Source organism: Stegodyphus dumicola, chromosome 12 (assembly GCF_044657685.1).
Source record: "Stegodyphus dumicola isolate Sdum_Otavi_A_Nest chromosome 12, ASM4465768v1".
Taxonomy (NCBI): domain Eukaryota; kingdom Metazoa; phylum Arthropoda; class Arachnida; order Araneae; family Eresidae; genus Stegodyphus; species Stegodyphus dumicola.
Genome location: NC_140779.1, coordinates 57,384,866 through 57,412,721, shown reverse-complemented (window position 1 = coordinate 57,412,721; position 27,856 = coordinate 57,384,866). Strand labels below are relative to the sequence as shown.

The window sequence follows — 27,856 nt, the reverse complement described above, 5'->3', positions numbered from 1 at the left end:
TAATACGGTTAATTTCATGAAAGTTAAAACTGATGAAATAAATAACGGTTATGTTTTAATAAGTGGATCGGAAGATGAGTTGAGCTCATTATTGGAAGTAATACAGGGAGAAACAGTGATACCAGTCACTAACTACAGCGATCGAAAACTAATTTTGAAAGAGAATCAATGTATCGGTAGAGCGGAAGTAGCAGAATTAGTTGAACCAAGTTCAGATCAGAAAACTGAAAATTCAAGTCAAAAGGAAATACTGATAATAAATGAAATTAAGAAGTTTAGGAGACCGATTACTTTAGAAGAAATTAAAGTTAATAACAATACTACGCCAGAAAGAAAACAGGAAGTTTTACATTTGATAAATGAGTATCGAGATTGTTTTGCATTAAATATGGAGGAATTAGGGTGTACAAACTTAACAAAAATGAATATTAAAGAAATTGAAGGGAGTAAGCCTATTTGCATGAAGTCGTATAAAACAAATGCCGAAGAGCGTGCTTCTATAAAGAAGATAATAAATGAATGGAAGAAATATGGAACTGTTACTGAAACAAGATCTCCATGTGCTAGTCCAGTTTTACTCGTAAAGAAAAAAACAGGTGAATTACGATTAGTGATAGATTATAGAAAGTTGAATTCGCAAACTGTTAAAGATAAATTTCCACTCCCTAGGATAGATGATCTTCTTGAATGTCTTAGTGAGTGTAAAGTTTTCACTACATTGGACTTAGCTCATGGATATTTGCAGATTCCTTTAACTGAAGAAGTGAAACTGAAAACAGCTTTCATCACTCCAGATGATACTGGTCAATTTGAACGTATGATCTTTGGGCTAGCTAATGCACCTGCAGAATTTCAGAGACTTATGAATCAAATTTTAGGTCCATTGCTTAATAAAGAAGTATTGTGCTATTTGGACGACATATTAATTCCGGTTAAATCTTGGGAAGAAATGATGGAAAAACTTAGGAAAGTGTTTGATAGATTGAGAGAAGCAATGCTGACATTGAAACTGACAAAATGCGAATTTGGAAAAGATGAAGTTGAGTATTTGGGATTTCTAATAAAATCAAATGGTATGCAACCTGGACCAAGAAAAGTATGAGCCATATTAAACTTTCCTAAACCAACCAATGAACATGAAGTTAAACAATTTTTAGGCCTTACAAGTTTCTTTAGAAGGTTTGTACCGAAATACGCAGAGAAAGCTGAGCCGCTAACGAGACTGACGAGGAAGGATGAAACATTTTGTTGGAACGAAGATCAGCAAGAAGCATTCAGTACTTTAAAGGATCATTTAACTAATGAACCAATACTAGCATTATACGAGGGCTATCCAGAAAGTAGATTACGTTTTGGAATAAAAAAATAAACAAAGTATAGGAAACAAATTTTATTATATACAGATGAAAGCCACACTCAAATACTACTTTTCTACATAGTCACCATACAAATTAAGGCATTTATCGTAGCGATGTACGAGCTTGGAAATTCCTTCGTCGAAAAATTCGGCCGCCTGCGCCTTCAACCACTTCGTTACCTCTTCTTGCTTTTCACTGATGATTTCGTGCAACAAACTTCGCGAAATTTGTGGAAAACTCAAAGAAAGTTCCGTTATTGTGAAATTTCGATTTTCACGGACTTTAGCATCGACTTTTTCGAGAAGTTCAGCGGTCACTATGCTGGGTCTCCGACTTCGATCTTCGTTGTGAACATTGGTTCGGCCATTTTGAAATCTTATGACCCACTGACGCACTCCACCTTCAGTGATAATGTTGTCCCCATACACTTCACGAAGCTGCCGATAGATTTCTATCGGTTTACAGTTTTTTGCAGTCAGAAACCTTATTACTGAGCGCACCTCGCAGCTCGCGGGATTTTCAATTAACGCAGACATTTCAAACCGTCACAGTATCTGAACGGAGCACAGCACGAACCTCTCACTAGCACGGCTAGATGCAGACTGAGCTGCGCAACGCTCTGACCCCAAGATGGCCGCGCTAGCCCCGCCCCTAGCGGACACAGACGGAAACGTAATCTACTTCCTGGATGGCCCTCGTATAATCCCGAAGCAGAGACTGAAGTGCACACACACGCGAGCAACAAAGGGCTGGCAGGAATGCTGTTGCAAAAAGGTGAAGATAGAAAGTGGCATTTAGTTTATTGTGTAAGTAAAGGAACAACAGAAACAGAAAAGAATTATCCTTCAAGCAAATTAGAATTAATGGCTATAGTTTGGACTTTGACACGACTTCGAAAATTTTTAATTGGAATCCGATTTACGGTAATTACAGACTGCCAAGCTTTAGTTTATTTAAACACGAAGAAAACTTCAAATCCTCAGATATAGCAAGGTGGAGTAATCTGATCCAGGATACAATCTTGAAATAAAGCACAGAAAAGGTAAAAAAATGAGTCACATAGATGCATTGAGCCGATCGCCAGTTGAACAGCCAGAAGAAACTTTAGACTCTATAATTGAAAACAACTTGGAAGTTTGTTTAACGCTAACGATAGATGAACAAATTCTTATGATTCAGCATTCAGATCCAGAATTACGCAAATTAATAGACATTTTAAAGAAAAAGATAAATGATAGAACGAATTCAGAGAAATATGTAACTGAAAATTACGTCTTGAAGAATAATCGATTGTTTCGTAAAGTGAAAGATCAGGAAAAGGAGAAATTGTTATATGTCATACCTAAATCAATGAGAAAAGGTATTGTAGTAAAATTTCACGATTTTTTGGGACATTTTTCAGCAGACAGAACTGTTGCCAAAATCAAGGAATCATACTGGTTTAAAGGAATGAAACGATATGTTATGCGTCACATTTCGATGTGTTTCGAATGCCTAGTAAATAAAATGCCTAGTGGTAAGAAACAAGGAGTACTGCATCCAATTAGACCTGGTAGAAGACCTTTTGCAATTATACATATAGATCATTTAGGACCATTCGTAAAAAGTTCAAGAGGAAATACAGAATTATTTGTAATAATTGATAATTTTACGAGATTGACACGCTTATATCCTATGAAAAGTACTGCAACCAAGTATGTGTTAGTTGCATTGAAGAGTTTTGTAGATGATTTTGGGTTACCAGAAAAAATTATCAGCGATAGAGGAACATGTTTCACAGCGAAAGAATTTCGAGAGTACTGTCAAAATAATGGAATCAGTCATACACTCAATTCAACTCAACATCCAAGTGGTAATGGAATGGTGGAAAGAGCAAATCGAACAATTTTGGCTAAATTTGATTAAAACGAGTATGGAAAATCCGAATCAGAGAGACTGGGACAAAAAGATTAAGGAATGCGAAAGAAATCTAAACAATATGATAAATAAGACTACAAATAAAACTCCTTTCGAAATGCTTCACGGTTATTCACCAAAATTTAATGACGGATTGATGAGGATGATTACAGATGAAGACGCAGATGAATGGGAGAATCCAGTAATCTTACAGAATGAAGCTAGAAAGAGAACTGAAGATATGCAGATGAAAATGAAAGCAAATTATGACAAGAAGAAAAGTAATTCTTTAACATTCGAACGAGGAGAAATAGTAGTTATGAGAAGAGTACCTAAATCAACTGGAGAATCAACCAAAACACAACAAAAGTATCGAGGACCTTTAGTAGTTACAGAAGTTTTACCAAGTGATACCTATAGAGTGACTCAATTAGAAAAGGTGAAAGGACATTTCTTTAGTACGACAGCTCATGTGAGCCAATTAAAGTCATGGTAGTGTCAAGCTGAATCAGAAGACGATGATGATGGTGTTGACATTAGTGTTACTGAGGATAACGATAACAACACGCCGCATATTACTAAAACTAGGACACGGAAAAAGAATAGAAAACGATGGTGAATCTATATGACAGCTAAAGACTTTCGAACTATAAACATTAATATTACAGATTTAATTTTTTTAAATATAAGTTCTTAATGTTCCGAGGTCGTAACTAAGTCATGCCCGAATGTAAACGCAACGTATTAATTTTATTTAAAATATATTTTCCTGATTGGCAACAACAGTTTTTTTCAGAACGATAATATTTTTGAACTGTAAGTTTTTGAGCAGTAATGTTGATAGTAATGTTTCTGAATAAAGCAAGTATTTAACAATTAATGTTTGACGGAATGTGTTTTTAATAAAGGAACTAATTAAATGCTAACATTTTTATGTATAACATTTGCTCAGGGTGTCAATGATTTTAATTAAAACCAATGATTTAAATCATGATTTAATCAATGTACAATTCAATGATTTAAATTGGTGCATTAAAAAAAAAATGACTTAAATCAAGTATTATTCTATTTTTTTAAATGATGAAATGTGTTAAAATTAATGATTAAGATAATCTGTAATGCTATTAAAAATATTTCAATCACTGAAATCAAAAAATAAATAATTAAACAAATAAATAATAAAAACTTTTCAAAAAGGTAAAATTGTTTAAAATATTTTTAAAAAGCCATGTTAGTTACAATGCAATAAAGCATATCACTTCCATCTCAATCTAATCTCAAGCATTAAATTTAATGATGAGTACCCAAATTACACTGGACATATTATATTTTGTGAAATACACTGGATAATAATGTTTCAGACTTGATCCTTACAGATTTACTGAACAATTAGCATCCAACAATGATCAGTGGTGACTTCAATAGTAAGCATATGGAATGGGGTACAGAAATTCCAATTGCAATAGCAGTACAATTTACAACTACATCATAATAATCTATCTTGTCATCCCCCATTCCTGAGGAAACTACATATCACCCCAGTATCTCAAATTGCAGGCATGAAATCCTAGATTTCTTCATAAGCACAATTAACATCCCTCTCACCACGGAAGTGATCGATAACTTAGCATCTGATCACATGCCAATGACTGCCTGGCTTGATGTAAGCAAATTATGAGATATTCTCACAAAGAAAGTCACTGACTGGGACTAGGTTTGGAATTTTGCCTTCAACAGACTCAAAACTGCTGAAGAAATGATGCAAATTATTAATTCAACACTCAGAAAACCTCTGGGTATGGATGAAGTCACCAATAATATGCTGGAAAATCTTGCTCCAAACTGCATAGCATATCTCAGTAGTATTTTCTATGCATGCCTGTAGAATGCTTGTTTCCCAGACTCCTGGAAATAGGTAGCCATATTCATGATTCTGAAACCACTAAAAGCTTCAAAATCTACATACCAATCAGCCTATTTTCTGTATTAAGAAAATTACTTGAGAAAATCATATACTCCAAAATAAAACTCTATCTTCAAGAGATTATTTATGGTTTTCGTAAAGATTTCTTCACCACCAAGCAGCTTATTCGAATTTGTGAATGTATAGGCTGAGCTATAAGCTCAGGGTTGCTCTCTTCATGCTAGATGTGGCCAAAGCTTTTCACTGCATCTGACATAATGGCCTCATCTATTAATTAATTAAGATGCATTTACCTAGAGGATACATCTTTATCCTCAAGTCATTTCTGACTAACAGAAGCTTTGCTGTCAAACAAGGCCTACTCTCATACACTTATCAATGAAGGAGTCCCAGAGGGATCCTTATTCTGAACATTTCTGCATATTATATGACTTCCCCAAGTCAAAACATGCTGCTAGTATGTTATGCTGATGATACAGCTATTTTAGCTAAGTCAGGGATTTCAAATTATGCTATGAAAAGGTTGAAAAATATGACCCCCCCAGCACTAACAAACATTTGTACTCCAAATGGAAAACTTTGATACAGAGAGATAAATTAAAAATATTTATCATTCATAAGCACAAACAACAGCAACCAATCGCAAATCAACTGCTTTATTTGGCAAGTAATTCTGATTGTTTCTGCCATAAAATACCTTGGAGTTACCTTGTACTTTACAGTACTTTTACATGAAATCACCACATTATCAAATCAAAGACAAGATGTCCCCAATTATATACTAAAATATAATTCTCTTCTTGCAAGCATCTCATAACTTAGTCTTGCCAGGAAAAAAAAAATCACACAGCCTTCATTAGACCTATATTTATCTATGCACTGCCCAGATGCTATAGTAGTTAGGGGAACCTGACTGCAATACCATAGGGCCCGGATCTGAATCCTGGAGAAGGCATGGATGTAAAAGTGTCTGTCCCATAGGAGGTAACAGTAGCCACCTATTAGGTGCCTCCATAACAATATGGTCACCACTTCTGGCCTTGTAGTGGCCAATGCCGTTATAGGCAAATGCCCGCCATTTGTAACAAAAAAAAATATTTGTCTATGCTTCACCAGCCTGGGCAAACACCACCAACAATGAAATTAAAAAAACTACACATTTTACATAATAAGTTCCTTAGAGTAATTACATGTGCATACTTGATCTGGAATGTTGTACTTCCGTCAGAACTCAATATGGACACAGTGAAAGACTACTTCAATAAAGCAACCAAAAATTTCTTCCAATATGCAATAAACTGCTGCATTGTAAATTTTGCCAGCAACTTTGATTATGGAATATTGCAAAAATACCAGATTGTAAGACCTGACTCTTTAAATAAAATTAACCTCAGCAATATTTTTGTGAATTTTGTTTTAAGCATTATTTCATGCACTTTGCTGAATTCTTATGTGTTTCTTTACAGTGTGCTGGTTCTTCAATTTATGCACAGTGTGTGTGTTTTCACAATTTACTATCTGGAATGGAAACAGGATACAAAGGACTTTTTCCCTTCTCTGACACTGAAACATGCCAGCTAAACAGTCAAAGCATGATACTCCTAATGGTGGACTTTGAGATCAGAAGTTCCATCCCCGTCCAAAAGTAGAATATCTTTTCCATCAAATCCATCAGTTTATACCATTAAAAGTATGTATGTATAAACTTCTCAACTCCTAATTTTTTAAGATGCTCATTCGATATTCCACATTATTTATTTTCTTTATATTATTAATTATTTTCTTTAATTTGTATACTCATGTTTCATATGAAGAAAATATGATATAAATATAGATAGAATTATTTGACAGAAATATGCTGAAATAACTGCATTATATGACTACTCTCCTCCTTGAAGTCATCACAAAAAATCTGCAGAGGATGAAGTGTCTCACACATTATTCATATTTTATCGCCATCTTTGAAAAGTACAAATAAAGAGTTTTCATTTCTTCAGGTCCCACTGGGTTATTGGAACCACAGGTTATTGAAAAGCACTATAGCAGAAATCCAATTAAAATTACACACATCCAAGTACTGCAGAATTTTTTTTTTTTTTTTTTTTTCCCCTAACAAAGAGGGACCTGTGCCTGATTGACCTTGAAATTAATAGAATCTTGATCGAATTCTTGGCCAAACATAAGGTTGCTGTATTGCCTAATTTTTAGAGGAAAATCTTTCTCAAACATTCACAATTATCAAAATTTTATTTAACAGCAGAACGAAGGGGAGACTTAACAGAATTTAACATACTTTGAAACAATAATAGAAATAAAAGTAAAATAAGACAACTCTCACAAAAATAAGACAAATGATAAAATGTTTCCGTACATTGTTTATTACATTCTTCAAATGCAGATGAATTTAAATGTAAATTTTTGTAAAACAAATATAGTTTAAAGCCATGCTTGAAAATTAACTTCAGATTTATTCTACTTATTAGGGGAGATTCAGTAATCCATTGAAAATTTTTTAGCCTTCAATTAAAATTTAATCCTTTCCCGCACGCTTCTCTTTTAAAGTTGGAATTTTACCAAAAAATTTTGGAGGCAGTCTATTTAGGCCTATGAGAGTATGCAGGTATAATTTTACAAAGATTGCACAAACCGTATCCATTTTGTGGGTATGTCCGAAGTGAACATACTGAGCCGCATGAGCTGTGATAGGTGAGCATTGCTGTGAAGCACGTATTACAGTAAAATACTTTGTCTATGATTTAAAAACAGTAGAAATTGACCTCTGTAGCAGATTTAGCATAACCCAGGGTGCACCATGGGAAGGTTTGCTACTCTACACCCCCTCCCCCCCCCCCAAAAAAAAAGGGAAAATAAAAGGAAACTCTCATTACTTCTGCAATGCTAAGGCCTCTCCGAGCCATTTACACAATTTAAAATTTTATAAGAAAAATAATTAAAATACTATAATATTTACAATTAATTATTGACTAGAAAAAGAATAATTATTAATATATATACAAAAAAAATCTACAGAAATCAAAACTAAGCAAACTACGCACGATGAAAGCAACAGAAAAAAAAGGGTCTGCTCTTGCTGAAAATCAAATAGCTAAGTGAGAACAAAGCACCGGGGTCTTTAAAACCAAAAACAGAAAAGAATAAAAACAAATATAAATAAATCTGCGCTCTCAGCCTCCCCGTGATTGAAGAACGAGACCAGATTCTGTGACTCACCCCCCATGTGTCAGGCACTACCAGTACAGTGTGTTCAGTCTGAACACACCATATACTGAAGGCTTCACTATACGCAATATTTCAAAGATAAAAATTAAAAGTAATACAGAATAGGCAGATTAGCATATGAACAACAAAATTATATAAAGATTTTTTTCATTGATATTCTTTATATTTAGAAAAAAATCTGAAACATTTCTTTGAAAAATCACTGTCTTTAAAAACAGAATATATCTCAACATTAATGATTTGCTTATGTGGTGCTGCCATCTATCATTCATAAACTAAATAAATTCATAAACTAACATAAAACACACTGCGCCAGAAAGGGTTAAACAAAACCACCTTTTTTTTATACAACACTATCGTATTGTTAATTACTTATTTATATCTTGATATGACTAATAGAACTTCCCGTACTGCCATTAGAGGCTTAACAGGGCTTAGTGGAACTATTTAATTAAATAAACATTGAGATATAAAACAAAGCCTAAATCAGCCCCATTATGCAGTAGAACTACCACCATACTACCTGAAATAACTTTAAATAGAATAAACAACTAAAATATGAACTTAAAGTCTAGAAGCTGGTGAGATTTACCAACTACACCAACAAAAACACATTATATGACACTTCATATTTTGATATATATGGTAATTAACTTATTTAAATTTTAAAATGTATTAAATTGATTGGTTGAAAACTTGTTTGTCCAATTTTTAAAAGGTATGTAAACATGTTTTACACATTTAGTAATATAATAAGAATCTGTTGTTCTTTTATAATGAGTACATAAAACATTTCTGAAAATTTTTAAAACAGATATCATATTACAAAACTACAGATAACAGAAATGTTAAATGTATCATGAAAAAAATTAAACATAAAAAATAAGTTACTTTCACTTAAATGATGACTCTCTTCAATTAACACTTCTCTTTCTTCAAAATAAAAATTTTCCATTGATAAAGTATCTGCTTCTAGATCTTTTACACTAGATATTTCTAGTTTTGGGTTTATTGCTGAACGGCATTTTCTAGTCTTTGCAGCTAAATTTTTGGCTTTCAAACCTTCATGGGGCTGCTGCTCAGATGAAACTGTATTACATTCCATTTTTGAAAGTGTAGGTTTTCGTTTTGATCGTCTTAAAGTTGGAATGTTCTCTTTTTCAGTTGATGAATTAGCTTCTGTGGCTTCTTTTAAAGAGTTTCCAACAGGATCCTAAAAATAAACAGTAATAATACACTTATTTTACATCTGTAAACTATCATCTAGCATGAGAAACACGAAATATATAAGATTTATCTATTACACTGGACTTTTAATTTTATGAATTCTTAAAATTTGCTAACACAGTCATAAAATAAACAGTTTATAAATCAGAACTGCATTAAAAAAAGCAGTTTATATTCACTTTCAACTCCAGATTTTAAAAAAAAAAAAAAAAAAAAAGTTTGCTTCATAATGCCAGCATCTACTTTTCAATTTTTTTCTTACCACTTATAGAAAATATTCTTTTCAATTGACATAGTTCCAAAATAAAAATATATCAAGCAAAGAGATAGCACACACTTTAGAAAATTTTGCCACAAATGAAAAATGTCTCTATTATTTTGCTGCTCAAGTGCTAGTATGCTCCGTGTCTATAAGAGAATCTGTTAATGTAAAACTTTTTGAAGAAAACAAGTTACTTTATTACTCAGTATACCCACAAACCAAGTAGAGTAAACCTTAGTCGAGTACGGATTTGTGGAATGTAATTTTGCACATGTGCGATATTTTAATAGTTTTCATTTAATTTGTATAATGCTAGAATTTGATTCATATGTTGGTCAACATTCATTTATCAATATTGAATGCTTACTGGCATCATTTGTTGCCAGAAATAATCAACAATGAAAAGGGTTAAATGATTTCCGCAACTAAAAATGTAAGAAAAGAAACCATACAGATTAAAAAAGCAATTAGTGGTGAAGAATTTTCGGTACTTTTCTGTTTTGCCGGCGCAAATCTCGCCAAGCAGACTTTGTTGGCGATAGCATATAGTATATATATAAAAAATGTTAACAAATGTTAGTTCTAAGAATCTTTTATTTTGAAGGCATAAATATTTTAATATGGTTTAAAATTTTGTAAAAAGCCAGTAAATAAAGACAATAAATTTGTAAAAAGGCATTAATTTAAAATTTACTAGCTTTCATGGTTCAACATCCTGATTCGCCGGTTCGTATCACGTGACCCCAAGTGATCTCATCTCACGTAAACTACGTTACAAAAAACTAATTCTGTCAGTAATTATCTACATTAATTTCAAGTTATATCTTAATTTGGAATAAAAGTTTAAATGCACGAATTATTTCAATTTGTACGAATAGTTTACTCAATTATGTAAAACCGCATTGCTTTACTTTGCTAGTGCATTCTCATTAGAATTGATGAATTTAACACTTGATTTTGTCTTTTCTAATTTTCGCCTTCGGGTGAGCGGTGTGATTGCATCCTAAATGACTTAATTACCACAAATGGTCTTAGGGCATAAAATTTAACTATCTAGGTAAACATTCTATGTAATTGTATGCCAGTATTGAAAGAAACAATCAATCTGATAAGAAATGTCTGCAACTTGTTTTGAAAATGAAGCGTAAACGGTTACCAGCGAAGATATTCGTTTGGCATCAGTTGTACCATTATTGGCGACTTTATGGTTTGCGCCGACAAAACGGAAAAGTACCGAATTTTCAGATATGAAAGAAGGAAAAGTAAAGAATTAATCAAGAAATGATAAATGAAGAACTGGGTGATCTTCTAACACCAATGCAGTGATAATGTAGAAAAAGAATTAATTAAGCTTTAATTTATTAGAAGTTAATTTGCTAAAAAGGACACAAGGTCAAGCTGATTTGCAATGGAGATAGATGCAAATGAAGAAAAGAAAGGACACTTAACCCCTTCCCATGCTTTCATGAGTCTGACTCGTGATGAAGATTTTGTCCCAAACATAAACATCACAAGCCTGGCTTGTGAACAGAAAACCAGGCCAAACATAAACAATACGAGCCAGGCTCGTGAACATTAACATAGTAATTTCAGTAATTTCACGGTCATAATCGAACATTAGTTCATATCAGTACACAGCAAGAGTTAGTCGCGATTCTCATAATTGCTGTTACAAAGTAGTTTAGTTAGTAAAATTCAATAAACCCTACAAAATACAAAAGATTTAAGTGAAAGCAGTTTATTAAAGTTTACTTCCACTAAGGATTAAAGTTTACTTACTTGAAGTGTTGTTTATTTATGAAATATAATTTTGAAACTGCTATTTGTTACAAAATATAATATATAATATCTACAAAAGTCAGAAGGATTAAAATTTACTTCCATGTCAGCAGTGTCATGCAAAACTGACTATAACACAGGCATTTGTATTTTGGCTCATACTGTGATCGTTCTTAAGCATCAGTTTGGCTTGTTTACCACGCGTTGACCCACAACACTTGGGCCCAAATTTCATCAAGGTAAATGGCACGAGAAGTGATTAATAAGAGGCACTGAAAAACTGTGCTGTTTGTCACAAAACTTTTAGATTTGCATTAGTCACTCTCCAAAGCAAAATTCATCAGCTTAAAAAAATAATTTTATCACATACTTATAAAGCAGTAATAAAAATTCTTTCGATTAACATTTGTTTTGTTTTTCCCTTTTAATTACAACAGTACTTAAGTTTAATTAAATTATACATAATTTCTTAATCAAAATAATACCTAGATTTTCCCTATAGAAAATTAATTTGCAGAATACGATTTTATTCAAGGCATTAATGACATAAGCCCTGCGTTTGACAAGGGTTTACTGTAATCAGCTTCAAATGGCAAAGTCTTGTCCTCTTTCTTGTCTAGGAAATATGAATACTTAGAATAATTATTATTTTAAATTATAGCAAAGCAGTTAACAGTTATCTACCTAAAGGAAGGGATGTCTTCATGGAGGACTTTATAAGGTAAATGGGCTTGATTCCCATTACACATGCTTAAGATTTGACAGACCATCATTCAACTGATTTGAAGAAATTTCATTTTTTCCCTTATCAATTTAAATGTTTGAAGAGAAATAATGAAAAGAAATGGATAACGTAAATTCATAGGTAACAGATGAGTAATTTTAACTCATAAAATAGACTAGCAATTAGCATTACTTCTGTAGGCTGCTTCACAGGACGAACATGATATTCCATAAAAATAAGCAATTCCTAAATTGGAAGTTAAATAAAAAAAAAAGCTTATGGTATATTTAATTTTTGTAATCAAAAATAGTACAGATTCTGAAAGTATGCACACTTTGATAACCCCCATCAAAAGAAAAAAAAGGGGGGAGAAATAAAACACGAGTTTTGGAAAAAAAATAACAACTATAAATACAAAGTCTGAAATTCCAAAATGAGTTGATTTTAATACTAACAAACTCATTATCAGTAAAATATTATTACAAAATATATTTTATAATGGCATTTGAGAAGGTAGCTTCATACTGGTAGTGTAAACGAGAAAGACATCTTTATTAAATTAATTTACATCTATTTTACAAACAGAGACAAAAATTCAAAGCAATAATCCATTATTCTAGAAAGAGAATCTAAACAAAATTCCATGTATATCTCCACATATCACTTTATATAATTTTTGAAATCAACACAGAATACTGCTCCTTGATAAAGAAACTCATACATTTGATAATTTCTTTAAATTGTAAAGACATTTCTCTAAGGAATTTCATCTGGTTTAAAAAGCACTTCCAGACATTTAAGTATTAGACTGGTATTTTGATAATAAACCAACTGAAAACATATCAGCACAGAGAATGAGTAGCAAACTGATTTGAAAGGAGTTAAAAATAAATTTGCATATATGTATTATAATCTTCCTGAAGATTCCGTCTGTTATTTACATGAAGTTCAGGATGAATGATGCTTCCAGAATATCTAAAATATCTTGCATAGTTTGTAATGTTTATTTTATTTACAGCATTTTTGTCACTACATTAATCAGGCAAATTCAAGTTATTAATTCCCTTAATTAGTAATTTAATAGAAGGGGTCAAATAAAATATTTTCAGGTACTTGTGTATTATCGTAACCACCTTAGTAGAAGATGCCGAATTTTCAGAATTTGCCAAACTTTGATATTCATGCATTCAAACATTCTTCATACAATTAGGCTCCTAAAAAACCTTCAATCAAGCTGCGTTTCCATTTTCTTATGTAGTCATTTTCTTTCATCCCAAGTTCCAATAATTTTTAAAGACAAATCACAATATTTTTTCCTTGAGCTCCATTTTAAAATATTGCTCCTGGAATTTGCCAACAATGGAAGAAACTGCAGGAAGAAATCTGCAGGAATGCAGTACTTTACCTAAAATTGTTAAAGGAACAAAGAATGAGATGTGTTTGGTAAATAACCAGTATAGTACGCAATGCTGCGTTTGCACAATTCTGAGAAATTTTTCAGCAAAAACAGATTGCTGTGCCCATAGTGAGAAGAACAAAATTTTACAGAAAACTTACTTTTAAATATATCATAAAATCCTTATTTAATAATTAAAATTTGTATTTTAAAATTTTTGAAAAAAGTTTTTTTTTTCCTTTTGATATGTTGGTAATGTTTACCAACTTACGAGGAATATTGATAATTTTGTAGTATTTTATTAAAAAATTTGTAAAAATCTGAAACTTGCATTCAGTAAGTATTTTTACCTTTTCATCTGTAAAAAAAAACGCCATGTAAAGTGGTTACGCATGAGCGTTTCATCCACGCTTCCGATAGTGAAGAAAGTGACAGAGAGGTTATTGAAAACAAAAATATTTCGATTGACAAGTTAGACGGTATTCTCGACACAGCAATTTCAGGAATTGAGCAGTGGCACTTTGTAACTGTATAAGAAATTATGTCTGTTTATAGAATTAAAGAGAAAGTATTAGCACAAAAAATGAAGCAACTTAAACAACTTACATTGAAAGAAATGTTTAATAAAGTAAACAAATATTAAGCTTTTTTTTTGTAAATTTTGATACCCCTTTAGATCATAATTGCTCTTTATTTCATAAATTATGGTTTCATATTTTTAATTGTATAATTTCTGCATACCGTCTTACCAGATTTAAATTGATAATCTATAATCCGGAATCGCCGAAGTCCGGACGAGTCCGGATTACGGACTTTGTACTGTACCTATTTTCACTCATTTCAAACAATGCATCATAAATTTCTCCAACAGTTTCACTTCTAGTTTATCATTTTAATGATTAAGCATCAAATTTCTTCAGCAAGATTATCAAGTGGCATGCATAACTCTAAAAAAATGTATTGTTTGCCTGTTCCAATATCTAATAATGTTATTATAAATTTAAATGCATTACTGACTGCAAAACTACGCATATTTAACATAGTAAAAATTTAATTATATTAAACAAAATTTATATTTTATTAAACATATGAATACTGGCTTTTTGCATGCATCAGTCATCATTATTATCATCCCATCTAAGCATATCATTCAGAAATTCAATTAGGATATTTTTTAATTTTCAGTTTTTATTTCATTTCATTTAAAATGTGCCATACAATGTACTATTCCTCAACATGAACATTCCTAAGCACCTGTTAAATTTACTGATAATTTGAGCTATAATAAAAAGCTAATATTATTTATAGACAATAACATTCTTGGAATAATATGAACAATAGTAATAGTATTTTATATATAGTGATAATTTACAAACTACCATTATAAACAGCAATCATTCATGTTACATACCAAATTAATTATACAGTAAATAATGTATAAACTACCGCTATATACAGCAATCATTCATGTTACATACGAAATTAATTATAGAGTAAATAATGATTAACAAATAATCAACAATGTGGTATTTACTATTTTAAGAGATAAGAATAATATATTTATCACACTTTTTTAGCAGAAATATTGTATATGTAATAAATAAAAAAAAGAAAATATTTAGAGAAATAAAATATCTAAAAAAAAAATTTCCATTACAAGAATTTAATAATTGCAAATGAGGTGGTTCTTAAATTCTTGCCATACTGCAAAATAGCAATTTTTATCCTACCCTAAAGTATTTAGTTAATAGCTTATCTCAGATACATATTCAGAGCTGTATTGATACAATACAAAATACTGAACAATTTTTTATTGCAATATAATTTTAATTACAACAAAAGAAAATCGATGTTTTGATCAAAGAAAGTAGAGTTGTAATTTCATAACAAAATGCTGAATGTTCCAAACAAAAGATAAAAGTTTCTTATTTTTTTAATTTGAGAATATGCATCTAACAAAATGATAAACCCATAAGAGGAAACTTCAGTTTTGACAAATTTGGCATTAAAGAAAGAAAACTAAAAAAACCTTTTCTTTAGTATGTTTCATGGCTCCTCTTTTCCCTACTTCAGCATTTTCAGAAGGCTGTAAACTTTGTAAAGTCTTTTTGGTCTTATTTTTTGACATTTTCTAGAAATTAAAAGAAACACAAATAAATAAACATAAAATAAATAAAATAGGAAATAAAGTAAACCTAAACTAATATATAAAATAATGTAATTCAATGCATTGAACTTAATTTAAAAAAAAAAATTGTTATTCAAAATATGGAACTACTCTGATATGCGCCCTCAAATCACCAAATTTCTCGCCAAACATTTTTGGCAAGAAACTTCACACTGCCATATTACTATCTAAATTTTTTGTATACATTTCGAACTTTAAGCCTAAAATGTCTCCAAAAACGCGGTTTTCGCACATGCAAAAACTACGTTTTGAACACACGATTTAAGCTAAAAATCCGAAACTAAAACAAAAAATTTAGATAGCAAAAACGTAAAGTTTCTAACCAAAAATATTTGACAAGAATCCATGTACACAGCAACATGTTTTAACTTAAAAAAAAACATCTACAAATGGCACAATGTAAGCAACGAATGAATCTACGAACTATGCACACCTCACTTTAATAAATTAACATAACAACAATAAATTTCAAATAATAGCATGTACACAGCATTCTGTTTCAAAAACAACAATAATGACAGAAATTCATACTAAAGAACCAATGAACATAACATTCTATAAAATAAGAACAAGAATAAAATAAAATAAAATGCACTTACCATGAATTAATACTTTTTCGAACAGCAGAAATAGCAATTTCATACCGCCTTTAACGTGCCGCCACGTAATCACTATCGTATTTACATGACAGCCAGACACACTCCAGAAAATTCATACTATGGTTCACAAATAAATAAAATCACAAATCCCTACTTCTATCATGCACAGCCATTAAAAATAATCTCCCAGACCCTCTTTCCACACCTCCAAATACCCACTACCCCTCAACAGGATGGCCACAATGATATTTTCTTTTGCTGAACTTCAATTCAACAACTTCTACCATTTTATCTTTCCCTCCCATCTTCTCAGACACAGATACGAATCAATGAGCTCCAGCGAAAGATTTTTCAACGTCAACAGGGTTGCCAAAGAACACGCAATTGTGCAAAAACCAGCACAAAACACATATCGCCACATTTGGTGAAATTAGGGCGTATATCAGAGTTGTACCCAAAGCATAAATGTTAAGAATAATGCCACTATAAAATTATATTAATGCAATGACAAAATTAAGAAAATACAATTATAAAACCTAAACGGGGAAAGTGCGAATCACTCACTGCTTGGCGCGATTTTAAGAATTGCACATACTCGGTATCCATACACACATTGACCTATTTTCACTTTAAAAAAAAAAATCCCAGAATAGCACAAAAACGGCACTGTGCACTCGCTTGACTTTATCCATGCACACATTGACCTATTTTCACTTAAAAATTTTAAAAAAAATTGACAATAATCTAATTCTTCTTACTCTTGTAAAAAGCACCAAACAAATAAGTGGGCAATTCTGCACTTTACCCACCTAAACATATAAAAACTATGGAGTTAATACTCAGTCAGTCACTCATCAATATATAACTGAAAAATAATACAATTTCTATATGAATGATTATATTTACGAAACATGGAAAAAATATTATTATAATTTATTAATGAGTATAAAAAAAACTAAATGATATTTACATATATTTCATATTTTGGTAATGCATTTTATATTTCTTTTTTGGTATTTTATTAAACTTTATATCTGTTTTAAATTATTTTATACATTTCCTCAGTTAAAGTTTACAATTGGGTCTTGTTGGACTCTTTTTTTGATGCCAGGAAGGCACAATTTCAAGATGGCCGCTACACAAAACCAAAATAGGAAGTCAAAGAATTGCATAAAGTCTGTGTCCATGTACACATCAATCTGTTTTCACTTTAAAAAAATCCCAGAATTGCACAAACCAGGCATTGCGCACTGCCTTAAATTTGCCCATGTACACATCAATCTGTTTTAATTTTAAAAAAATCAGGAAGCTAAAACAAAGTTAAAACTATCATGGTAACTAGAAATGAGGTTTCATCTGCCAAAATTTTTTTTAAATGTGTTGCTAATCAAAGGGGCACCCAATTCTACACCAGAGCCATTTTCTCTTTTAAAGAACAATTTCATGAAATAGGGCTTCCACGTTTTTTGTTTTAAAAATTAAAATCAGCGGCTGATCTTTGGAATATGGTAACAGGTAGTTTGGCGACATTTTGGAGGCGATAAAGGTTACTACCTAGGACTTTGGGAATAATGTGAGAAGTACTCAGTTCCGATTACGCATTATTTTTTTGTGAGGGAAATGAGAGATCATGAGATATGTCATGTGACATTAATGGACGAATCATGGTTCTTTAATCGGAAAAGGGGGTAAATTTGTAAAAATATCTGCTGTACAGCATTAGTTTCATTCTATGTTCTGTGAAACAGTGTTGTTTAATATTTGGATCCCATGGCCCTATATAAAGTAAATCCGAAATTTTTATTGCGTTTATGTGTAATTGAAAAGAATTGCTTAATTGCGGATAAGTATGAATGTCCAACATGTGGGTATGAAATGAGATTGTGTGAAGGAAGGATATTACAGATAAGTTTGAATGGCGGTGCAAGAAATCTGGTGAAAATGGACATTTTGTGATCCGCCATGCACTCAAGATTCTGTAGAAGATTAGGTAAGTTAGTATTTTTAATTATTTGAGGATATTATTTTTATGCATTGTTCTAAATGTAAGGAGTAAATAAATTAATATGGTATTATTAGAAAATTGTTATTAGCAATGATTTAGTTTAAAGTAATTAGGATTGTAAGCTAATTTTTATTAATTTAATGTATGTGCTTATTTATATTTCAAGTAGTGTTTTTTAATTTGATTATATATTAATTTAATGATTGTGATTTTGAGAGTTATATGTTTGTAGTATTTTGGAATACGTTTGAGTAGAAGTAAACGTACATGGAAAGAATTTAAGTATTTGACACTAAATATTTGGAACCATTTTTAAATGTTTGCGTTAGAAATTGGTAGGTAAGGTTTATGATAGGTAATTTAGAGGGAAAAGTTTTTGGATATTTTATTTATTTTATACGTGCAAATGTTCATCCTTGTAAAGGGTATATACTTTTTCGCGATCAGGTAATTTCATATATGTCCTTTTTACCGAATTTAAAGATTCACAAAATTTTCATGCATTTTCGTGAAATTTTTCTAATTTATGAGAAAAAAGCAGTGTACATGGATATAGTGAAGAGTGTGGGCAATGCCATTTTTGTTCAATTCTGGGATGTTTTTTTAAGTAAAAATAAGTTGAGGTGTACATGGTTTAATTATATTTTAATTAAATAATAGTTATTTTGTGAATTATATGTTTGTAGCAATTTGGTATACGTTTCAGTGGAAGTAAACGTGCATGGAAATAATTTAAATATTTGAGACTAAGTATTTGTAATAGATTCATTGTAATTTGTTAAAGATTCATTGGCGACGCTTATAATAGATAATTTAAAGGTAAAAGTTTTGGATATTTTATTTATTTTATACGTGGAAATGTTCATCTTTGGAAAGGGTATATACTTTTTCGTGATCAGGTAATTTCATATATGTCCTTTTTACCAAATTTAAAAGATTCACAAAATTTTCATGCATTTTCGTGAAATTTTTCTAATTTATGAGAAAAAAGCAGTGTACATGGATATAGTGAAGAGTGTGCGCAATGCCATTTTTGTGCAATTCTGGGATGTTTTTTTGAGTAAAAATAAGTTGATGTGTACATGGTTTAATTATATTTTAATTAAATCATAGTTTTTTTGTGTTATATATTTTTTTGTGTTATATAATTATATGTTCATAGCAATTTGGTATACATTTGAATGGAAGTAAACGTGCATGGAAATAATTTATATATTTGACACTAAGTATTTGTAACCATTTTTAATGTTTTGTTATGAATTCATTGGTGAAGTTTATAATAGATAATTTAGAGGTAAAAGTTTTTGGATATTTTATTTATATTATACGTGGAAATGTTCATCCTTGGATAGGGTATATAATTTTTCACGATCAGGTAATTTCATATATGTGCTTTTTACCGAGTTTAAAGATTCACAAAATTTTTCTGCATTTTCGTGCAAATTTTTGTAATTTATGAGAAAATAGCAGTTTAGATGGATAAAGTCAAGAGTGTGCGCAATGCCATTTTTGTGCAATTCTGGGATTTTTTTTAAGTAAAAATAAGTCGACGTGTACATGGTTACTGTGTATGTGCGATTTTGAAAAACGCGGTAAGGAGTTTGCGATTCTGCACTTTTTCCCAATTTTGCAGTTAATATTTGTCATGATTAAGCAGTTTTGTTCCATAAAATTTCTATCATAAGTGTAATTCGGCTAGTAGATTGTTGGAAAAAGTGTTGAGTAAATAAAAAGAAAAAAAACATGTCTTTGCTTCGTGAAGACAAAATGGCGGCGAAAAAAAAAAACAGAGGGTTGCTGTAGCAGAGTTGGTCACCAAATTTTCGCCAAAAAATCGCCAAGTTACCATAATTCAAAGATCAACCAAATCAGCTTACTATGATAATAATCTAATGGGCACATTTCCAACATTTTTAAAACCTTTACATTCTTATACTTTTTTATGAGTTTTCAAGTCACCTCCCCCATTTCACCTAAAAATATTTAGATACTTTTTATCGCACAGCAAAATAACCCTGTTTTGCACAAGATTTGATTGCGTACTACATGTGCAATGAAAAAGACTGGGGGGGAGGGAAGAGAAACATGAGCATTTAAATTTATTTTGTCATATATATATACTAATGGTTATCCAGACTTCTGCTAATAGTTCAAACTCTCCTTAAATTAACTTTTAGTCCGGAAAGCCATGTATATCTGACATCTTTATGCAAAATTTACTGGTTGTTGAATTTTAAAACAGTCTTTCAGTTATTAATATCTTGATTTCAGAGAACAAAAGTTTTGCAATAGTTTTGGTCTAGTTCAAATTAAATATGCTCTTCCATTATAGCAATACAAACTCTACAGATTAAAATTTTTCTATGAATTTTATTACTAATTACGCATCTACTGCTTTTTTAACTATGCTCAAACTTTGAATACTTTGCAACTTTGCTCCATAAAAAAGTTCATGAGACGATTCATAAACATTCTAATATACCAGTGCTCTATCAAATATAATGTTCAGCATACGCGATATACGATGCCCTCATGAAACAGATTTAGCAAAATGCTCACAATTTCACAATAAAACGATAACAGGAGTTACACTTTAATTATTAACACATACTGTTAATTAGAGTTTACATACACTATACTTAATATACTTAATACATAATACTTAAATTGAAATTTACCTCGAAGCCTTAGCCGCCCAAAGTGCTGAATAGTTTCCCTACCTTTCATTTAAAAGCGTACGGATTTAGCGCCCTTCAAAATAAAACTACCAGTGTAGTATTGAGTTGTACGTTTTCTTCTCAACAGATGTTTATTCAGGTTCTTTTTGCTATCAAATGTGTGATTTATATTTCTAATATGCTGCTGAAATTCCTAAAATATGTAAAATAATATGAACAGAGATAAACCACTAATTTCGCTTTAAATAAATACAATTTTAGTGCCCATATACTTCTGAGACTTTTAGAAAATACTAAGAATTTACGAAAACGTAATAATAATGTGATTTATTTCTGAATTTTTTTTAAAAAAAGGTAGCTATGATATCTTTTTCTCTCTCTTTCTCTGGAAGCTTCGTATAGAGCCTAGGAAACCAAAGTTGCTTCTATACATACAGCTTTGATTCTAACTTCCTTGCCTAGAGCACTTCTCCTTTATGCCAGCTCTTTATTTTGAGAAGAGTTCTACATATGAAAGAACTGTTATTTTACTAGCAAATCAATTCTCCATTTCAGAAAGTAAGAAAATGTTCTGAATGAACTGTATTACGATAGTTTTCTTTCTTATGACTACCTGTTATACTAAAATTCAATACGTCAATTTAGTTTTGGCAACAAGTATTAAAAATCTAAAACTAGTTCTTGGTTTTGGTTCTGTTGTGGCGGCATAATAAAACGGATAAAGATGAGTTGTTCCATTTCCAAAACTGTTTTAGCTTGTCAGCTCGGAAAATTAGACATATTCTGTTGTGATCAAGGTGTACATAGGATCTGTATATCTCAAGAAAACATGCACGGGAACAAAATGGATAAGGAATCAAAAAAGTAAAACTTTGTACACATTTTTATTTCACTTCAATAATATGCAAATGTTTCCTTCTCCATGGTTCTAAAATAGCATTTTCAGTATAATCAACAATCTTTCTTCTATGCTAACTGAAGATTTAAAAAAATGGGATCAATCGTGACTTTGCAGATTTCATTTTCTGTGTTTAATTTTATTATATAGTTAATTTTTAGCAGTTTTATACATTTTTTTGTAATTTTAGAACTTGCTGGTAAATCCGGGAAAGTGCAGAATCACCCACTGTTTGGCGCGTTTTTAAGAATTGCACAAACTCCGTATGTACACATTTTGTACACATAACGTACACATTTTCATGTAAAAAAACATCCCTGAATTGCACAAAAAAAGGCATTGTGGCACTCTCTTTATACATGTACACATCGCCCTATTTTCACTTAAAAAGTCAAAGAAAATTGAAAAACTCCAATTCTTCTTACTATTGTAAAAAGCGGCAAACAAATAAGTAGGCGATTCTGCACTTCACCCGTAAATCCTAGTGTTTGAAATTAATCAATTTCTTGACTTATTTAATAACTTCGGACGAATGGTAATATATTTAGCAGAGAAAACCTTTTTAATTAACAATGAACTATTTTATTTAGCATTCTAAACATAACAAAAAGCATAACATTCCATGTGTTATCACGCTCAAAGCAATATATAAAAAACATCACTGTTGCCACAAAAAATGTACATTATAATGAACATATTAAATTATTGTGTATTAACTGAGTTCATGCACGTTCCTGAACACCTAGTATACATTACGGCCTTGGCACAATTTTGAAAATAGTCGCCAACACCAAAATTGCTCATTTATTGCTCATCATAATGCCCAAGTATGTTGTAAAACAAAGATCTATTCATCACAGTGCACACACTGGTGGTAGCTGTAATTATGTATAATCTATTTATAAATGCTTATCTAATTCAAACTTGCATGCATAGCTGCTTGTTTGACTTTGACGTCAGATATACATGCCTACTGTATATCTACTGTGTGTCTATAAAATTCTTAGTTTCACTTCAACACTAAATAAAATACCTTGTTGTTGAAGAAACAATTATTTTAGCATAAATTGTACCATCAGTAATTTGGCTCCTTTGCTGTGTATGTGCTTGGCATACATCTCAAACGCAAGCATTCCACATAGATACATCGTTAATCTGACGCCAACCCCTCGAATCGTTATTTATTATACTTTCCTTTCATTACCGCATGTTTATCAAAAATGAAAAATTGACTCGTGTAACGATGCCTAAACAATTTTTTTGTGTTAGTAATTGAATAATAAAGGAGTATGGTAACCTTTTATGTTGACATTATGCTTGGTAATGATTACTGATTTAAGTTAAATGCTCTAAAAATGTCGACGGGAAAAAATTTACCAAAATTTTCTTTACATATGCTAAAAATAGATTTTGTTGATGATACTCATAGACCTAAAGATTACATCTAGGGTTATCTGAATTAAGAATAACTAATTTGTTATTCACATAAACCCAGAACCAGCACCAGGGCTCGTGTGGCCGCATCGAGTCAGAGAATTTAGGACCCACAGAGACTGGCATCAGGCGATAAGATATCTAGTGCCGGCTTTCAATAAGGCTTAAGTATATGGTGGGAATTTATTTATTCAGAACTCTGATAAGCCTTAAGCATGTGCAAGAAATAGACATAAATATAATAAATAACTAGGGTCTACTCTTATATGCACCCTAAGATCACCAAATGTGGCAATATGTGTTTTGCGCTGATTTTAGGCACGATTGCGTGTTGTATGGCAACCCTTCTGACGTCAAAAACTCTTTTGCTGGATTGGTTTAATTGCTCGTTGGTTCATCTTGTGCGTGTTTTAAAATGGCCTATGTTGCAATGAGAAACGAGGTTGCAAGAGGGTCTGGGAGATTATTTTTAATGGATGTGCATGATAGAAGTAAGGAAACACTAATGCAGTGTATTAAAGAGTGGATTGAGCTTTGTACAACTATTTTTTTGGATGGTTGGAAATCTTACAAGGCTTTAGGAAACATAGGTTTTGAACATTTATTTGTGAACCATAGGATGAATTTTGTGGATAGCGAGTCTGGCTGTTATATAAATACCATAAAGACTACGTGGCATCGTCGGTGCTTATGATGCATAGCCAAATATGTATAGTGAAGGATAGTTAAATTTGACTAAAAAGCTGCTAATTTTAAAGGCGCTCGGATATCGCAAAACAAAGGTGAAATTTTCCAATTAACGGACTTTGTACAGAAATGTGAAGAAGCAGTAATAAATGAAGATTATATAAAAGTTTTTCATTGTGATGACAATGCTTCTCAATCATCAAGCAATTAATGGATGGCAAAATCTGTTGTATGGTTCTAGATCCAGAAAAAACTGCTACCGTTAGTTAAGAAAGTGACAGAGAAGTTACTGAAAACAAGAAAATTTCAATTGACAAGTTAGTCAGTATTCTCAAAATAGCAGTTACATGTTAAATAATTGAACTTAAATGTTTTAAACTTTTATGACTTTTAACCTTGACGCAACTTAACACATGGTGCCGGAGAAAATTAACAAAAAATCAAAACAAATCAAATTCATCATATATCACAAAATCAATTGTATGGTGGTAATGGGTTAGTACAATAGGGCACGCTGTGAAGCCCACTAGGGAAAAACAATAACACAAATTCAATAAAAGCTCCATGTTTCATAAAAAGCCTCCTGGCTTAAACAAATGGAGTGACATGACAGACCACTCAAAAAAAATAATAATAATAATAATAATAATAATAATAAATACACAACATAAATAAATGCAATAAAATTATAAGATAACACATTTATTAATTTCTAGAGTATTCAAACATATGATAACAAGGTAAACTGATTAGTCCCCACAAATTAACCTTAAGATGTAAATTAACATATATGTCATTTTAAACATTACACTCATGTTAAAAGTAGGTGTGCTAATTTTTTTTTTTTTTTTTAACAATCCATAACTGATAATTTAGGTGGTTGTACCAATTTTCTAATCATTCGTTTACAGGTATATTTAAATAACTTGTCATTACTTAAATCTTCAGATCATTTTGTTTACAAGTACATTAATATAACTACTCATTATTTAATTCTTCTATTCACTTCATTTACACATATATAAATATAACTATCATTACTCGTTTACATTTTAAATAGAAAAGACAAAAAAAAAATTCACTCACAGGGTGAAGTTCATACATCAAACTCCGATTTTCTCGCGTGTGCCATCATCAACGCATAAATACAGAGTTTTAATATTTCAACAAATAGTCCAGCTCATTTCGTTGACTCTTCGAAGAAATCAGGAATGCCATCATCGGTTGATTAATGTGTAGTTTTGGGTAGTTCAACAGATAGTCCAGCTTTTTTCCTTTAACCTTCGAAGAAATCCACAAAACCCAAATTATGCTGCTTGCTGGATGCAGGTCAATGATACACACTGCTATCAGAAATGCTTCAATCAAGTCAAAACCTCAGAAAAAATATTGATATCAGGCAGCTTCTTTAAATCAGGAACATTCTTAATCAGGAACACTAACGTTTCAACAATATCAAAACCCAAGGAAAACACAGGTATCTGAATGCTTCTTTTAAATCCGGAACAGTCTTTATCAGGAACGCTTCAATAAACCAGGAAAAACGCCTTGAAAGGATCCAAACTGGAAAGGTACTAGGCAGGATAAACAACAAACCCACTGGTATCTGCACCTTGAGAATACCTATTTACAATTCTCGGAAAAATTATAATGGAGAAATGACGATGCTATAAATTTTTGTGATGAGCACCTTTTTTTTCAATGTAATTTCTCATTTGCTCAATGTCGGGAATCTATAGCCGAAGCCCGCTGGTACACGCGGCTCATGAGAGCAAGACCCGCAAGGGGTCAAGCCCTCACTTTTTTTTTTCTTTTTCCTTCTTCTTCAGAAATCAGAATCCTAATGAATCGAACAGTTTGCAAACCTCCCAAGAAATCTCGGTTTCTCCACCTCTGTAAGTTCTGAAAAAAAATCGTAAAATTAAATCTTACCAATCCCAGAATTTTACTTTATCTTTAACTGAGAAAAATTCCACCCCCATGACGAATCAAAAACCCGAAAATCTGACAATGAAGTCAAACATCTGTACTTTGGAAAAAATGTGGGAAAGTGAAGTGGACCCCCCAACTAACAAGCAGAAACTAAGCTTTACGAAAATCCAATTACCTAAGCTTACTGAAAGAAACATTGCAAATACAACAAAGCGAAAGAAAGACGATTTTTGTTACAATGCCATTAGTAAAAAGGCCACCAGCGAAGGAAGCAACAACGCAACTAGTAGTAAAATGCGATAAACCAGGTGGCTCTTGCAACCGTTTCTTGTCTTTGTTTACACCAACAGTTACACTTAAGTACGGCTTTTAACAACTATATTTGATTTTTCAGGTTAAGATACACAGGAGTACAAATAAAAACATTAGAATAATGATAACTTAAAACACATATTAATAATTAAAATTTGTGACATAACATACAGGACTTCAAAAATGTAACTAAACAAGAGATTATATCTGTTTACAATATTGAAGAGAAAGTATTAGCGCAAAAATGAAGCAACTTGCATTGAAAAAAATGTTTAATAAGGTAAACAAATAAATATTAAGCTTTTTTTTTGTCTATTTTGATACTTATTAGATCATAAATGCTTCATTATTTCATAAATCATGATTTCATATTTTTAATTTTGTAATTTCAACATGATATCTAAACTAGATTTAAAACAACTAGATATAAACTAATGATCTATTATCCAGAAAAATGCCAAATGCGGAATCGCCGAACTCCCAACGAGTCCAGATTTCGGACTTTGTACTGTATTTTTATCAAGTGTTCAAGAGAAAATTCTAAAGTCATATGAAGAAACATTTGAGTATTTTGAATTATTTTTTCAAATTATGTTGCAAATTATGTACGTTATATGATGTATGTGCGTCAGAAATTCCTAGATTTCTTATCACTTTCTATTAGCATATCGACTGCTATCCAACCTTCTTAAAAAATTTCTGATCGTCAATAACAACCGACTGTAAAATATTATTGACTCATGAGATCAAACCTATTTTGGCAGCGTGTAAGGAAAAAAACTACATTGAGTAGATGATGATAATAATAGTTAAGCTTGTATAGTGTTGTATTTCTTCTGCTAAATTAATTAATACATTGAACTATTATAAATATCTATTCATTTTTTTAGTAATTTTCACTTAATACTTTCTCTTTAATTCTGTAGGCAGATACAGTCAAAAGTCGTTAATCCGGACTCGTCGGGACTTCGGCGATTCCGGATTATCGATTTTTCCGGATTATAGATCATCAGTTTAAATCGCATAAGATGGCATGCAGAAATTCTAAAATTAAAAATATGAAACCGTAATTTATGAAATAAAGAACAATTATGATCTAAAGGGTATCAAAATTTACAAAAAAAAGCTTAATATTTATTTGTTTACTTTATTAAACATTTCTTTCAATGTAAGTTGTTTCGTTTTATGTGATAATACTTTCTCTTTAATTCTATAAACAGACATAATTTTTTGTTCACTTACAAAGTTCCGCTGTTCAAGTCCCATTAATTGCTGTGCCGAGAATACCGACTAACTTGTCAATCGAAATTTTTTCGT

General features: G+C 31.3%; 2 protein-coding genes across 2 annotated transcripts in view; one reads left to right on the top strand and one right to left on the bottom strand.

Annotated features, from left to right (window-relative positions):
• The window catches only part of LOC118179390 (uncharacterized), a 28,189-nt gene extending 6,765 nt beyond the window's left edge, over nucleotides 1–21,424 (bottom strand). Inside the window, exons 1-3 of the mRNA XM_085827738.1 lie at nucleotides 21,277–21,424; nucleotides 15,836–15,937; nucleotides 9,310–9,631 (exon numbers count right to left, since the gene is read on the bottom strand). Coding sequence (XP_085683864.1) covers nucleotides 9,310–9,631; nucleotides 15,836–15,934 — 421 coding nt within the window. The 5' untranslated portion in view covers nucleotides 15,935–15,937; nucleotides 21,277–21,424. The remainder of the gene's footprint in view (nucleotides 1–9,309; nucleotides 9,632–15,835; nucleotides 15,938–21,276) is intronic.
• A 502-nt stretch (nucleotides 21,425–21,926) lies between these two features.
• agt (O-6-alkylguanine-DNA alkyltransferase) overlaps nucleotides 21,927–27,856 on the top strand; it is a 58,637-nt gene continuing 52,707 nt past the window's right edge. The window contains exon 1 of the mRNA XM_085827739.1: nucleotides 21,927–22,140. Within this exon, the coding sequence (XP_085683865.1) occupies nucleotides 22,001–22,140 (140 nt within the window). The 5' untranslated portion in view covers nucleotides 21,927–22,000. The remainder of the gene's footprint in view (nucleotides 22,141–27,856) is intronic.